General features: G+C 34.6%; 3 protein-coding genes across 3 annotated transcripts; 2 read left to right on the forward strand and 1 right to left on the reverse strand.

Moving 5' to 3' along the window:
* Positions 1-798: 798 nt before the first annotated feature.
* LOC145018296 (receptor-interacting protein) lies at positions 799-2,277 on the forward strand. Its single transcript, XM_078976199.1, has 2 exons — positions 799-1,169; positions 1,900-2,277. The coding sequence occupies exons 1-2, from the start codon at positions 912-914 to the stop codon at positions 2,062-2,064; spliced, it is 423 nt and encodes a 140-aa protein (XP_078832325.1). The 5' UTR covers positions 799-911; the 3' UTR covers positions 2,065-2,277.
* A 2,065-nt stretch (positions 2,278-4,342) lies between these two features.
* On the reverse strand, positions 4,343-7,085 carry LOC145014940 (SEC1 family transport protein SLY1-like). Its single transcript, XM_078973388.1, has 2 exons — positions 6,925-7,085; positions 4,343-6,373 (listed from the first exon to the last, which is right to left on the reverse strand). Exons 1-2 carry the CDS (start codon positions 6,953-6,955, stop codon positions 4,521-4,523), a joined length of 1,884 nt encoding a protein of 627 aa, XP_078829514.1. The 5' UTR covers positions 6,956-7,085; the 3' UTR covers positions 4,343-4,520.
* A 2,311-nt stretch (positions 7,086-9,396) lies between these two features.
* LOC145016186 (uncharacterized) lies at positions 9,397-10,804 on the forward strand. Its single transcript, XM_078974580.1, has 4 exons — positions 9,397-9,681; positions 9,789-9,914; positions 9,992-10,096; positions 10,316-10,804. Exons 1-4 carry the CDS (start codon positions 9,397-9,399, stop codon positions 10,802-10,804), a joined length of 1,005 nt encoding a protein of 334 aa, XP_078830706.1.
* Positions 10,805-14,742: the final 3,938 nt, after the last annotated feature.

Genomic DNA, 14,742 nt, shown 5'->3' on the forward strand with positions numbered 1-14,742 from the left:
CATACATAAACTTTGTTTCTTTTTTTTTTTTTAGCTTGAATAAATTGTTTGAACATAAGCAAATGTATTTCTATTCTTATACTATCCAACAAACAATAAAATATTAGTTAGTAAAATAAATTTACATACCAACATATTACAAAAAATTAAAAATCATGTATTTTAAATACTGAAAATTATTTAAGTCGAATTCAATTTACTAAAAGTCATCATAGATTTTTTGACAATATGTATATTTCATTATAGATTTTAAATTTAAAATGAAAGTCTTGTAATCTCGATAAATTGTACAATAACCACAAAACGATATCTATAAGTTTGCTCCTAGAAGTTTTGTTACTTGTAGGAATTAAAAACCAAATTGAAAAAGAAAAAGGCAATGGTTGTATTGTAGGCTTTTACTACCCAATTATTACAATCAAGAAGCAAAACTCCAAAGCTCTAACAAACTAACATTACTCTTTGGATCCCACTCTTTTACTTGAAAAATCCTAATCATACCTATAAGTTTGTTTTTATCATATGATCAGAAACCGAAAGCTTGAATCTCTCTCAAGTTCTATGAAGACTAACAATATCCTGAAGATACGGATTGTGAATTTCAAAACCTTACTCCTTGATTTTAGATCAATGGGAATAGATGGAAGCGCCGCCGGATTACAGGGGTGAGTGGTAGTTGAAACAAAGAAGGGCAATATAGGTAAATCACATTTTATACCACGTGCCAAGTCTTTTATTTGGAAAAAGAGAGCATATGTAGGGTTATCCACATATCCATATCTCAATATGCACCACATACACACAATCAATCAAACAATTGAAAAGAAAACTTTCCAGCATTACAACTAAGTCTTTGGTTGTGTCATCTTCCTCATCTTTTGAAGGGTGTTTTTGGACCAAAACCCACCACCATGAATGCCCTCAAACTTATTAAAAGTGTATGTTTTCATTCATCTTCATTCTCTTGTGACTTGACAAATATTTATATCAAGAATCTAAATACCAGTATTCACCCTCGTAAAAGAAAAAGATTGACACTGAGAGCTAGTGTTGATGAACAAGAAGAGAAAAAGAGTTCGGAGAAACGAAGCTTTCTCACCCTAGAAGAAGCTGGTCTTGTTGAAATGTCGGGTTTAAGCAGTCATGAAGGGTTTTTATGTCGATTGACGGTATGTTAATGTTTCTTTTATTCAAATTGTAACTTATCTGTTTTTATTCAATTTTTGGTATATAAATTGTGTTATAAAACTAGTAACACATGACCATGATCATGAAAAGTTTATATTTTCTTTAATAAACGACACAATTAATTTATTTCGCTGATTGTATAAAAATCACTATATTGTAGACATATTTTTCGAGTTAACCATTGTTTTTTAAAATTCTATTATAAAATCAAACTTTAATACTTTTTTAGTCAGTTCACTTTTATCTTCGACATCCGATACAATTGTTTTCTTTGATAAGAAGGCCCGAAAAGAACAACAAACATATGGTGGTTAGTCCAGAAAAATGCCCAAATATATTGGTTAATATGACAAACAACCAGTAATATAATGGAAGTGGTGGTAGTGAAAAAAAATTATCAACTTGATTTTATTCTAAAAATCTCTAAGCATAATGATTTTTATGTAATTTGTTCTGACGTATATATGGAATGAAATTTGTGTTTTTCTAAATAAAATGGTACCTTATATATGTAACGAATCATTAGTCTATAGACGAATGTATAACTTGTTAAGGTTATTAGTTAAACGAGCATTAAATTATAGAGGTTATTTTTAAAAAATAAAAATGATGATTTTTTATTAAGGAAGCGTTATTACAAAATAATGGATAAAATGGAAATTTTAGTTTGCTATGATTGACAAGTTTTTGTGATGGTTTTATGTTATACAGATATCGTCGCTAAATCTTTTGAGGGTGATAGGAGAGCAAGAAGGGTGTAGTATTGAGGAACTGAACGCAGGGAAAGTGTGTGATTGGTTTCTAAAGGACAAACTCAAAAGAGAGCAAAATTTGGATGCTGTTCTTCAGTGGGATGAATCTAATTTTCAACTATAAAAAGAGTACAACTAGAAATTGGATGATAGTTTTGTCATTTGCGAAATTATTGTTGGTTGGGTTGATTAAAATGGTTAACATCTAACCATAATTAGTTGAGTTGTACCTCATTACAACTCATAACCCGCTCGAGGGTCTATTTGTCATTTTCAATAGATCATTGTCCGTTATATTTATTTCGATATTAATAAATGTTCAGAACTTGTTTATGCACTTGCAATCTAGGGATAATGACTTAAAAGGGTAATATATTTTCGATTTATACACATTTGGTCACTGAGATTTTTTTCCGTCCGCATTTACCCATTCAACTTGTTTAACTGTATATATTTAGTTCTTATGATCGGCTACTCCAGGTAAACTGAAAAAAATGACTTAAAAAAGCAGTATTTTGTTACTTTGTACACATTTAGTTATTAATATATTTTTTTGCACATTTAGTTATTAATATTTTTTGGTTGCAAAATAAGAATTCCTTGTTTTTGTACATATTTAGTACTTATTATTGATTTTTTAGGTTTTTCTCTCAACAACTTATGCAGGACCATCATTAATAAAGTGTTCAGAGTTGTTCATGCTTATAGTCACCGCCACTACAACCTTGGCTGTTTGGTTGCTTAGTTCTTGTAGTTTAGCTTAGATCTTGTATTCTGGACGTCATGACTTCCCGAAATAGACAACACTTTGAAGGGGTAGAGTGTGCTTGAAAGTGTTGTCTATTTCGGGAAGCTTTTGTTTATGGTTTGTTATACATGAGTTGACATCCAGAGAGGATTGAATTAATAAATGTCTCTTTTAAAAAAATGTTTTTGAAATATGGTATTTTTTTTGGTTGTTAAACAAAGAGTTTGTTATAAGTTGAGTATAAATTGGTTTTAAAAATAATCTAAAATGAAGGAAAGACGAAGCTTCGTTAACCATTTGACTCAATAGGTGGGCTGGGCGATAAGTTTCGTCCTTAATATAGGTTATCTATATCTTCATTAACCATTATCTTGTTGGCAATGGCGGATCCAACATTATTAAATATATATATATATATATATATATATATATATATATATATATATATATATATATATATATATATATATATATATATATATATATTTTTGTTGGAACAGCACAATTTAATTCAACACATCTTTTTGTCATGATTGCTTTCAAGATCTATAAAGAGACAACAATATGGTCTAAAGATAAGAGTAGCGAAACAAGTAAAAGTAGTGTAGTGAAATAAATGAAAAATAATACATTCATAACAGGAGCTTTTCCATTTGCGACATGTTACCTATATGCGATAGCGATGAAAAACCGAATGCTATTTTGCATTTAGCGATGGGCTTAAAAAATTAGAGGATATTTATTATACTCGTTTGTAATAAACAGATGAGCAAAAAAACCAATTTACATAGACTTACAAAAAAGCGGCTGCTATGTCCAACATAATTGCTTTTATACCCTATTTTTCTCTTTAAATAATAACTAAATAAATTATAACCATTATTTACACCGTTTTTCTTCACAAAAGTTGCAATAGCGCCAACCTACCGCATTGATAGCGTAATTAGACAAGTATGCGAAAGATAAAATAGACTACCTTTGATTCCAATATATGGCCCCAAAAATAATAATTGAAACACATGATATTAACGTTTTAAGTTTGGTCCCATTTGGTCATTTACGTTTTCTTTTTTTGGGTATATTAGGTCCCTTATGTTTGAAGCTTTGCACACATCTCGTCCTTTCACCTATTAACACACACCGGTTACCCCCACTTTCACTTCACTCGAACCTCACCTTCATCTCTGAAAATGTCAACTTCCAAGCTGCTGACAAAGCGAGAAGGAAGAAAGTAGTAACATGTGGTTGTGGAGATGTGTGTAGTATAGGTGTTGCACGCAAAGAAAACCAGAACAAGGGAAAAAAAGTACCTAACGAAATTTTGCTCTGATTTTGCCCTAATTACAAGGTATGGTTTTTATGAATGTTGATTTTGCCCTGATGTTATAGGTGGGAGGGAACTGTGGGTTTTTTTAAATGGTATGACGAAGAATATGAAGGAGAATCAAGCATGACATCTCACTCAAACCTGCCATATGGAGTAGTAGATGATGAAAAGGCATTGCTAGAAGTTATTGTAGGATTGCTTGCTTGCTTTTATCTTGGTTATTATGTTGACAATAGTGGTCTTGAAGATGTAGTTGTTTTGTAGTTTAATTGGGTTTCAAAATCATCGAGACAGAGTAACATCAGCAATATGAGACTCAACAGTCGATATCAAACAGATTATTATCATAGAGATAGAAACAAATCTATCTATAATATAAGTGATTCATTCATTTCTTGTTATCATTGTTTTTTCTTTAAACGGGAAAAATCCACAATGAGATAGCTACAACCAAACCAAACCAAACCAAAAAAAAACAGAATATAGCAGAAATGTAGTCACATGATTAGACAGGAGCAGAAGCAGAAGAAGTGGTACCCAAACCCATCTTTTGTCCCAAGACAGCAAGCTGATCAATAAACTCAGCACCAGTAAGAATCTCAGTTGTCCCGTATATGATATGTTTAGCAGAAGAAGGTGGCTGCTGCTGCCTCCGTGCAAGCTCCTGCAAGCTTCCATATTCAACATAATTCCCACCACCAATCATGAACACAATCGCTTCTTTAAAAGGCCCTTTCATCTGACCAGAAGTCGATTTGGGTGCACGTGGGTCCAACACCAGGTAAGACTCGATCTCCGGATTATTCGGTTTCCCTTCCATCAAAGCTTCAACTGTTGTCGCCATTGCCAACTGATGATCACCCGATAACAGATTCTTAACACCTGCAGTCACAGCACTGATCGACTGCCCATAAAGCTTCTCAGCCCAATCCACAATGTTGCTTCTGCTAGCAGCATTCGCAGAAGATGCTAACGAAACATTTAACGATTTCATCTTTTTCACGTATTGAAACGCACACGTGTCCACCTCCGCTTCTCTCAACGCGGATTCAACCATTTCCACTTCTATCTGAGGGATGGTTTCCGACGAAATAAGGAACATGATAGCAAACCGAAGCTTATCCGTTTTACTACCTTTCCCTTTAAGAACAGATAAAAGCTCCCCCCGGTCGATTCCGCCTCTCACCATCATTTCGTATTCCTTTTTCGCGTACGAATCCAGAGACCGCTCTTTGATCTCCCCGAGCAAAACCGTCGCGATGTTTGTGTGTTTATCGATTGTCTGTTTCCGTTCGGTCAGTTCGGGCAGCGAGTTCACCGCGTTCATCAAATGCTTCGTGTTCCCGATCAGATCCGTCCCGTCGAATTCCGCTCCATCGTTTCCACCCCCCGTTCGCCGGTTCACTTCTTCCACGTCTTTCTTGTATTTATTCAACTGTGTCTCGATTTCAACCGCTACCTCAGGGAACTCCAGATTCCCGTTCGCCGCCCAAAACGGGTCGACCCGGTCCAATTCATATGACTTCATCCCACCACCACCAGCACCACCGCCCTGTATGGTTAACCGGTTAAGCCTCAACCCGAGCACATCGTGAACGAGAGGTCGGTAACGAAAGTCATGTTGGATGGCAACTGATAACTCGAGGTTCCGGTCAAACAAACATAAAACGGGTCTCTGAAAGGAGCTTGTGAAGTTACCGTTTTCGGAAAATAAATTGTTTTTAACGAGTAAATGATCGCGTAACCGCTGGTCCAGCAAGGACGCAACCATCTCAGCGGGACCGCCACGTGGACACCGGATGATCGGGACAACGCCAAGTGTAGCCAGGACACAGAACAACCCGCTCACGAGCTTTTCGATTATTTCTTCAATCTCGCGATCGGTGGCTTTCGGATCGTTTAACCGGACGTAACAAGATTTATCAGCTAAGGAGAAGAGATTGTCATCCAGGGTTACAAACTCCAGATACTGGTCATGAACTTTGGAGATCCGTTGGATGGAATCGGAATTCAGGGTTCCGGAAGCAAGGTCTTCAAGAAGGGGGCGGGGGATTGATGAAGAGAAGTTTAGGTGGAAGTAATCGTAGACGGAATTGGAAGCATCTGAGATGATTCTTTCGATGTTTTGTTGGGAAGGTCTTACAAAGTAAACAGCAGGAACATCAGAGACAGGTTTGCGGTTTTTATCGATAAGGAAGTAGAGGGTCACACCATGTTTGCGCAGATCTTTCACATGGATTAGAGGGGAGAGAATGTCTTGACAGAACTTGTCATAAATCAGTATCTTGTAAACTTCTTCGTTTGCTGTTCCACTTGCGTTTATAGGTTGATTCAGATTTAGCATCCGAGCTATGCACTCTGAAAGTACATACAAATTTACATCATGTTTTTAGGCTCAGATTCAATATAATATTATTCAGGTTATGCAATCCGAAAACATTTCTATTTCTACTCAAGTGTAAGCATCCAAGTTACTCATACACATACATATACTTCATTATACCGATCAAAACTCACTGATTATAGAAAAAACCTAGAATGTCTCATACAAAAGCATGAAATCGGATGAGATGGTGGTAAAGCTTCAAATTAAGGAACACAAGATAGAATTCCGTTCGATTTCTTATGAGAACGCGTATCAATTTTATTTCATATGATTCGCTATCGGGGCCCATGAAATGCGATGTAATACCTCAATAAACATTGGTTTTCAGATTCGGATTTAAAATAGACGGTGTTTCGATAATTAGATCATAAACCCACAGCATACATATATATTTATTCAGGATCCAAATTATGTATATGTTAATCGTGCTAGACATTCAGGCTTAATTTCATATCCGATCGGAGCTTGAGATACATGAAACTGAATCGGGGAATAGACACAGGGGGGGAGAGAAATCAATCACCTGTCTGTCTTTGACGAAGATTGAGCGCCATTGATGGATCTAGAGCGAGAGCGAGAGATCTTATGGAGATGTTAGTCGGTTTTGTGTGTCTGTGTGTCTGCTCGGTGAAGGCTTCAGAAGCTTTTGAACATCAAACGATTTGGATAAATAAATTACACAAAAACAAGCAAAACCCTTTTCTTTTTAACGAGGATGGTGTGGGGTGCTTTTTAAAATGATTTTTAACTTTATGTTTTAGAAAAAGTTTAAAAAGATGATTGGTAAGGTAGAAATGATTTTTATAAATGATTTAAGTCTTTTTGAAAAGTAACGTATACATGATTTTTCTTAACTTTTCACCAGCTAAAAATTAGAAATTACCAATATACTCTTATCTACCTTAATTAACTTCATTCACAGTTCACATATCTCTCTCCTCGTTCTCTCCGCTCACGCACAATTTCAGGTCGCAAATCACATCTGGACCTCCAACAAACACCGGCGACGCCGGCGACCTGCAACCCCGCGATCAGGTTTGTTTCTTTTCAATTTGATTTCCGATCTCAGATGTGATTTCCGATCTCAAATGTTGCAATCTCTTCCTGTCTATTTCCGATTTCCATTTGATTTCCGATCTATGATGTTACATTTGATTTCCGATTTCTGATGTTACATTTGATTTCCGATTTCCAATTTATTTCCGATTTCTGAAATTGATATTATATGTAATTGATTTGTTGTGAAAATAATGTGTTGTGAAATGTGCTCCACCCGATTTCTAATTTTCCATTAATTGTTCTTCTCACAACCATCGAACGATCTCACACTGTAAGTTTCCAAAGTTTCACAACTTCTATGTGAACTTATATCATCTTGGTAATTCTTAAATTGATCAAAACTTTGATGAAAGTTAACGATCTGAATTAACTATTTGCTATGAAAATCTGAGTTGAGATCTATGGTTTTCAATTTGGGGAAGAACAGGGTTTTTAAGGAACGATGATGGCACGCAAGAAAAATGAATTAACAATTAGTGTAATTGTTCTTCCTGATTTCTAAAATATGCTGTGAAATAGTTATTATTTTGTGAACTTGATGAAAAATGAATTAACAATTAGTGAAATTGATGAAATATGAAGCTAATGAAATTTTTTGTTCATGGATTATATTTGTGTTAACAGATGATTGTTTTGTAAAATTGATATGTTGTGATAATCTATTTTTTCTGTTTCGATTAGAATTTTAATAAACTAATGAAATCATTTAGAAAGGTTAATGAAATTGATTTATTGTTTAAATGTTAATACTATGTGTAATTCACAGATAATGGATGAAAACAACACTACAATTGTTGATTGTGAAACATCTTTAAAAATGAAAAAACCAAAATTTGGGTGGGATAATCGTAGCTTCATGGTGTTTGTTGATTCGTGCTTGATTAAAAAAAAAAGGCCATAAACCCACTTCCTCCTTTGATAAAATTGGGTGGGAAAATATACAAAAACGCATTAAGGAGAAAACATGTTATAGCCTTGAAAAAAACAACTAACAAACAAATTGGAGAACATGAAAAAAGAGTGGAAGCCTTATGACCACTTAATGAGGCTTGAAACCGGACTCGGTGGGACGAGAAGCCTAGTAGATGCGTCCCCTGAGTGGTGGGAGGAGAAAATAAAGGTATGATTACTATTTTTTTTACAATTATTTTAAGTTATGATTGCATATAGATTGAACATAGTTGATTTACAATATCTTTTTGTCTTGCAGCAGAATAAAGATTATGCCAAATTTAGGAACACAGATTTGAGCATATTTGATGAGAAATATGCTATTTTGTTTCGGGATTTTGTTGCCGTTGGAGATCAGACTATGACTCCATTACAATTTCAAAACAATAGCAATCCAAACGAAGAAAATATGGAGGGCAAAGGAGATAGTGATGAAATCAATTTAGATGATGATAAGCCTATTTTTACTGTTCTCCATGAAAGTAGTTCAAGTAAAAGGAAGAGGTCTAAGTCTGTTTCCAACAACCGTCCAACCAAGAGTAAAAATTCAATTTATGAAGAAAAAGTTAATCCTTTATTGGATGTTATATCATCAAAAAGCACACAAACTTATCCACAAAATAATATGTCCCCAACAATAGCAGATTGCATGGCCATTGTCATCAAGTTCCCTGATCTTCGTGAAGGGTCCAACAATTTTTCACAGGCCTTGTTTGTCTTCACCAAAAAGCAAAATCGTGAAACTTTTATGTTTCCAACGACCGACGAAGCAAGGATGAAGTTTCTTAAGTTACTTATGAAATAATGATTTAGCCATATGTGTTATGCCTTGACATTTATGTGTTATCCTTTGACAATATGTGATATGCTTTGACATTATGTGTTGTCCTTTGTCGTTATGTATTTGACATTTTATATTATGTGTTATTGTTTGTCTTTATGTTATGTGTTAATGGTTGACATCATTTTATTTGTATTATGTATGATGGATAGTGATGATTCTAATTCATCGAATGATAATGAAGAATGTGTAATGGAAGAGGATAAAGAATTTGAAATGTTATGTGGATTAGCTTTGAAGGGGATAATACTCGCTCGTAACTTACGTACACCATGTCACACTTCAGATCGCACAGGGCACATGTTTATTACAGAAGTACTAAATGGCCATCCTAGACGTTGTTATGAGATGTTTAGACTTAACGTACCTGTTTTTAGACAGTTACGCTTAGATCTTGCTACAAATTACGGGTTACAACAAACACGAAAAGTATCTATAGAGGAGTCTGTAGGAATATTCTTGATGACTTTGGCGCATGGGTGTAGCAATAGATTTGTGCAAGAATTTTTTAATCATTCAGGGGAAACGATTCACAGGCATTTCCATACAGTTTGGAAGCCGCGCTAAAACTGAGTGCCGACATCATCAAGCCAGACGCAAACTATAACGATGATGTTCCCGAATATATATTATATAACTCTCGGTATTATCCAATGTTCAAAGTATTATCCAATGTTTATTTTCTTGGTAGTCAAACTTTAACAAATAATTTATTTATGATATATTTTTGAGTTTGAAGGATTGCATTGGTGCTATAGATGGGACACACGTTAGGGCATCGGTTCCACAAAAAAATGAAGTGAAGTATATTGGTCGAAAGGGATATGCAACACAAAATATAATGGTTGTTTGTGATTTTAACATATGATTTACATTTGTTTGGGCCGGTTGGGAATGGACTGCACACGATACAAGAATTTTCAATGAAGCCTTACAGAGACCAGATCTTAATTTTCCATATCCAACGGGTGGTTAGTATTATTTTTTCTTTTTTTTAGGAACACAAGTTTTATGTTTTTACTACTTGTTTGAAACAAATAATAAATGTTTGTTTTATTTACAGATAAATATTACGTTGTTGATGCTGGATATCCAAATACGAGAGGGTCTTGCTCCATACAAAGGCACAAATATTCGTTATCATTTACCAGATTTTCGACGTGGACACACGGCTGCTATTCGTGAACCTCGTGGACCGAAAGAGAAATTTAACTATCTCCATTCATTATTGCGAAATATCATTGAACGAACTTTTGGAGTGTGGAAAGCTAGGTGGGCGTTATTAAGAGACATGCATGTTAATTACAAGTACAAGAACCAAGTGAAAATTGTGATAGCATCGATGGCGATCCATAACTACATTAGAAAGGTTGGTAGGTTTGATGAAGCGTTTAATATGGCACAACAAAAATCCTACAATCCCGTACGAGGTGATACCGGTAGTGATGTTTACGAAGAAGGTCCAAGTACACGTCGCACGAGCGATGATGATTTATATATGGCAGCGATACGGGATATTATTGCACAAGATATAATCACATTACGTAGATGAATGTAATATTATCTATGATATTTTTTATGAATTATTTACAATTTGTATGAACGTAATTTTAATATTGTCATGGTCTAATCCAAAAACTTAGAAATATTTTAATTTGTATGAACGTAATTTGTACTTTACATTTGTATGAACGTAATTCTAATATTGTTATTGTCTAATACAAAAAGTTATCTTATATATTATTTACAATTGGTGTGAACGTACTAATTTTAATATTGTCATTGTATAATCTAAAGAATTAGAAATATTTTAAAAGAAATTTATATTTTATATTTTCTAATAAAATGTTTATAAAATTATAATATGTGTTTAAAAAAAATTAAGTATAAAATAATATATGCAAAGTAGTAAATCAATGTAAATATGTAAACATGTCCTTTTTGTCATTTTACATGTAAAAGTTAAACCAAACACTTTAACTTTTGACTTTCCCTTCAAAAGCTAATCCAAACACATTTTAAAAAATAACTTTTGTAAAAAGTCATTTTCCAAAAAGTCATTTTACAAAAAGGACTTTTACCCCACAAAAACTAAGCCAAACACCCCATAAATATTTTTAATTATCCACAGAAAAAAAAAAATGTATCGATAATTTTGCCCTTAATTTTAATTTATGTATATTAAAAGATAGAAAATCCCAGGTTCGGAAACTCCAAACGGTGCACAACTCATGACGAAGTCTGCTCGGTATGGGCAACGTCATAAGGCGTTATGCTGATTTGGCAACTCCCATAACGGCGCCGTAACACCGGAACACCGCCTCTCTCTCATGTTATTTGGTGTTATGTTAAGAAATGTTACCATGGTCACGGGAAGTAACGTGAGAATCAACCAATCAAAAGTCATTATCTCACTCTCTTTCTATCTAACTCTCTTTCTATCTAACTCTCTTTGTATCTCTTAACATGTTATAACATGTTATAACACTTGCACACCATTTCCTACATAAATCAAATGGTGTTAAAGATGACATAACATATGAGTTGACAATTTTTGGGTATGATAACATGTCTTAACATGTTGCCCACACGGCCACACCCACCAGCCGAAACAACTGTTCCTAATCGATAATCCTTGTTGCCTACTCGTTATTCATGAAAACTTTATCTTCAATGTCCAAATTGCTAATGCCGATTTCTATCTTTTTGGAATATTCTTGCAAACATGTTCTTATCTTGTTTATAAAATCATTTGTTTTTTTTCAAAATAGTATATAAGATTCATAGTTTCATACAAAATTAATCAAAATCATGTTCTTATTTGTACAACAATGGAATATATATAATATATATATATATATATATATATATAGAGAGAGAGAGAGAGAGAGATTACAAACCTTTCTTGAGACCATGAAAAATCGTCTGCCGAAAGAAACAACAAATCTTAAATATTTCATGAAAACGTCAAATATTTCATGTCTCTAGATCTTTATTCTTCTACAAACAAATTTCATATAATTAGAATCAAATACAAAACAAGCAAAAGCCAAGTACTAATTCCAATTTTGATTCCAAATAGAATTTGAAGGGTTTCTGAGAGATAACATCAATTGTAGTTAGAGTAAATTATTGAAATCGTCCATATGATTTGGTTAAAATTGCATTTTGGTCCCTAACTCTTTTTTGCACTCGGATCGTCCATGTGGTTTTATTTTGTTGCGTTTTCCGTCCCTATGATTTGGTCAAAATTGCACGTTTGGCCCCTAACTTTATGTATATCTCAAATAAGACCCTCCGATTAATGTGTCTCAGTGGAACCCTCCGGTCCTAACCTAGTAAAGCTCAGAATAATACACAACATAAATCATAAAGACATAATGCAGGATATCACAATACTCAATATAAACATACAAAACCCTCTGGTCAAAAAAAGGTTACCACTCATGGTAATTATAGTGAGAAGACTCACCTCGTAAGCAAGCAAATAAACCTCGTACTTGAATAACCGGTCTAGCCTCCGCCTAACACATACCATAATTATCTTTGATTAATAAACGACCCTCAAAGAAGCTAGGCTAAACCCACTACAAATTTACAGAAGGATAAAAGACCATCTTACCTTAAAGACCCCAACTTTCGTATTTATGAAAGACCCAAACTTTCATACTATTTCAAAGATTTCTTAAGTTACTTCCTCAAAACATGCTACATGCATATTTATAAAACAATATTTTATATTGAATAAGTGATTACAAAGGATTGGATACAAACCGACTAGTTTTATTACATTTCATATCTACCCAGGAATTCTACTATTCATATACATACATGAACATTAAAAATACAGAGAAATACTATTAACTATTCTAATTCTTTCAGTAGTATAAAGCTATATTGGAATACTCATCACCTGCAATTGTTAAACATTTAGAGGAATAAGCGATAACGCTTAGTGAATTCAATAAATAGATACAATATAATCTTATGCCTTACATATACCAATATGACAGAAGTAGAAGAGAACAAGAAGACATATGTGAAATCATATGGCAAGCGTTCATATCAATCAAAGACTTTATTCAAAGATATATTTTTCAATGAGACATAATGATTTCAATACTTGATATGCATCAATAAAGCTTTGGCCCAAATGGCACAGAATACATATAATTTCTGATTAACATTTTGGTAGATTTCAGGCTTATAGCCCTATCTAACCATTTGCCAATACCATAGAATAGAGTTCATTCTCTTACGGAGTCATGCTCTACATGGTCAGGGGCTACATATCATTCCTATAAAACCTTATGCCAATGCCATAGAATAGAAGTCATTCTCTTATGGAGACATGCTCTACATGGCCAGATGCTACGTACCAGTACGTATGTGAATCTAAGTCCTTTCACTGATCACATGGTCAAAGGTATTATATTTGCTATAAACATAGCGAATAAAATAACAAGGGATAATAACTCAGAATAACAACACTGAGAAGCACATAGCACATATAACACATAACATACAGTTGTTCCTATATATTGAACTCACCTTAGGTTAACCGAGGGTTAAAATAGTAATTTGGACAACATTTCGGCTTTAAATATGACTTTCTATGTTGAAAATCGGGAGCTTAATTGAAAATCGGGCTCTACGAAGGTAGGGCTTAAAAAACGAAAAGATAAAATTTTCGGGTTTCTCGGGGGTCTCGGGACGTGTTTCGGGTGCTAAAATTGATACCGGGGTTTCGGGAAAAGTCAAAATAAAGAAGATATGGAAAAGGGGGCCAAAAATGGAAATTTTTAAAAATTACCCGGGAGATCTCGCAGCCCTCCCTTTTATAGGGCCGAGATGCGAGGCCGGATCAAAAGGGCGCTTCAGCAGCAGCAGCAAGGGAGGAAGACACGCGGCTTAAGCGAAGCTCGGACACACGAAGGGGGTAGCTGGCGCTTCGGAATCCGGACCAAACACGTGTCAGACTTCGGACTTGCCACGATTCGGATGACTCAGCGAGATCGGACACCTGTGCGACAGGCGGCATTGCGAGGCGAGGCCACGTCTCCGGTGACGCGCCTGCTTCGTGCGAGGTGACGTGGCCAGTTACTATTCATGCGAGATTTCTCGATTTTCGAGCCCCGAACTTCTAAAATTCATAACTTTCGCATACGAGCTCCGTTTTTGACGTTCTTTATATGCACGCGTAGCTAAAATTACACTCTACAACTTTCATTTAGACTTCGTTGGCTAATTTTGAATTTATTTTTAATATTATTATTTTTAACAGATCGGGACAGGAAAATCCGTTAAAAATTCATAATTTCTTCATCCGACATCCGTTTTCGTCAGATTTTTTACCGTTGTACTACAAATGACGAGACCTTCGATTCTCGTTTAGGATGTATCGGTAAAATATCGCTCGATCTAAAATTCGAGTTTTTAGCTGTCTACTGCTAAGCTGAAACTTCGAAAATCATAACTTCCTCATACGAA

Source organism: Lactuca saligna, chromosome 9, assembly GCF_052625555.1.
Source record: "Lactuca saligna cultivar CGN05327 chromosome 9, ASM5262555v1, whole genome shotgun sequence".
Lineage (NCBI taxonomy): Eukaryota > Viridiplantae > Streptophyta > Magnoliopsida > Asterales > Asteraceae > Lactuca > Lactuca saligna.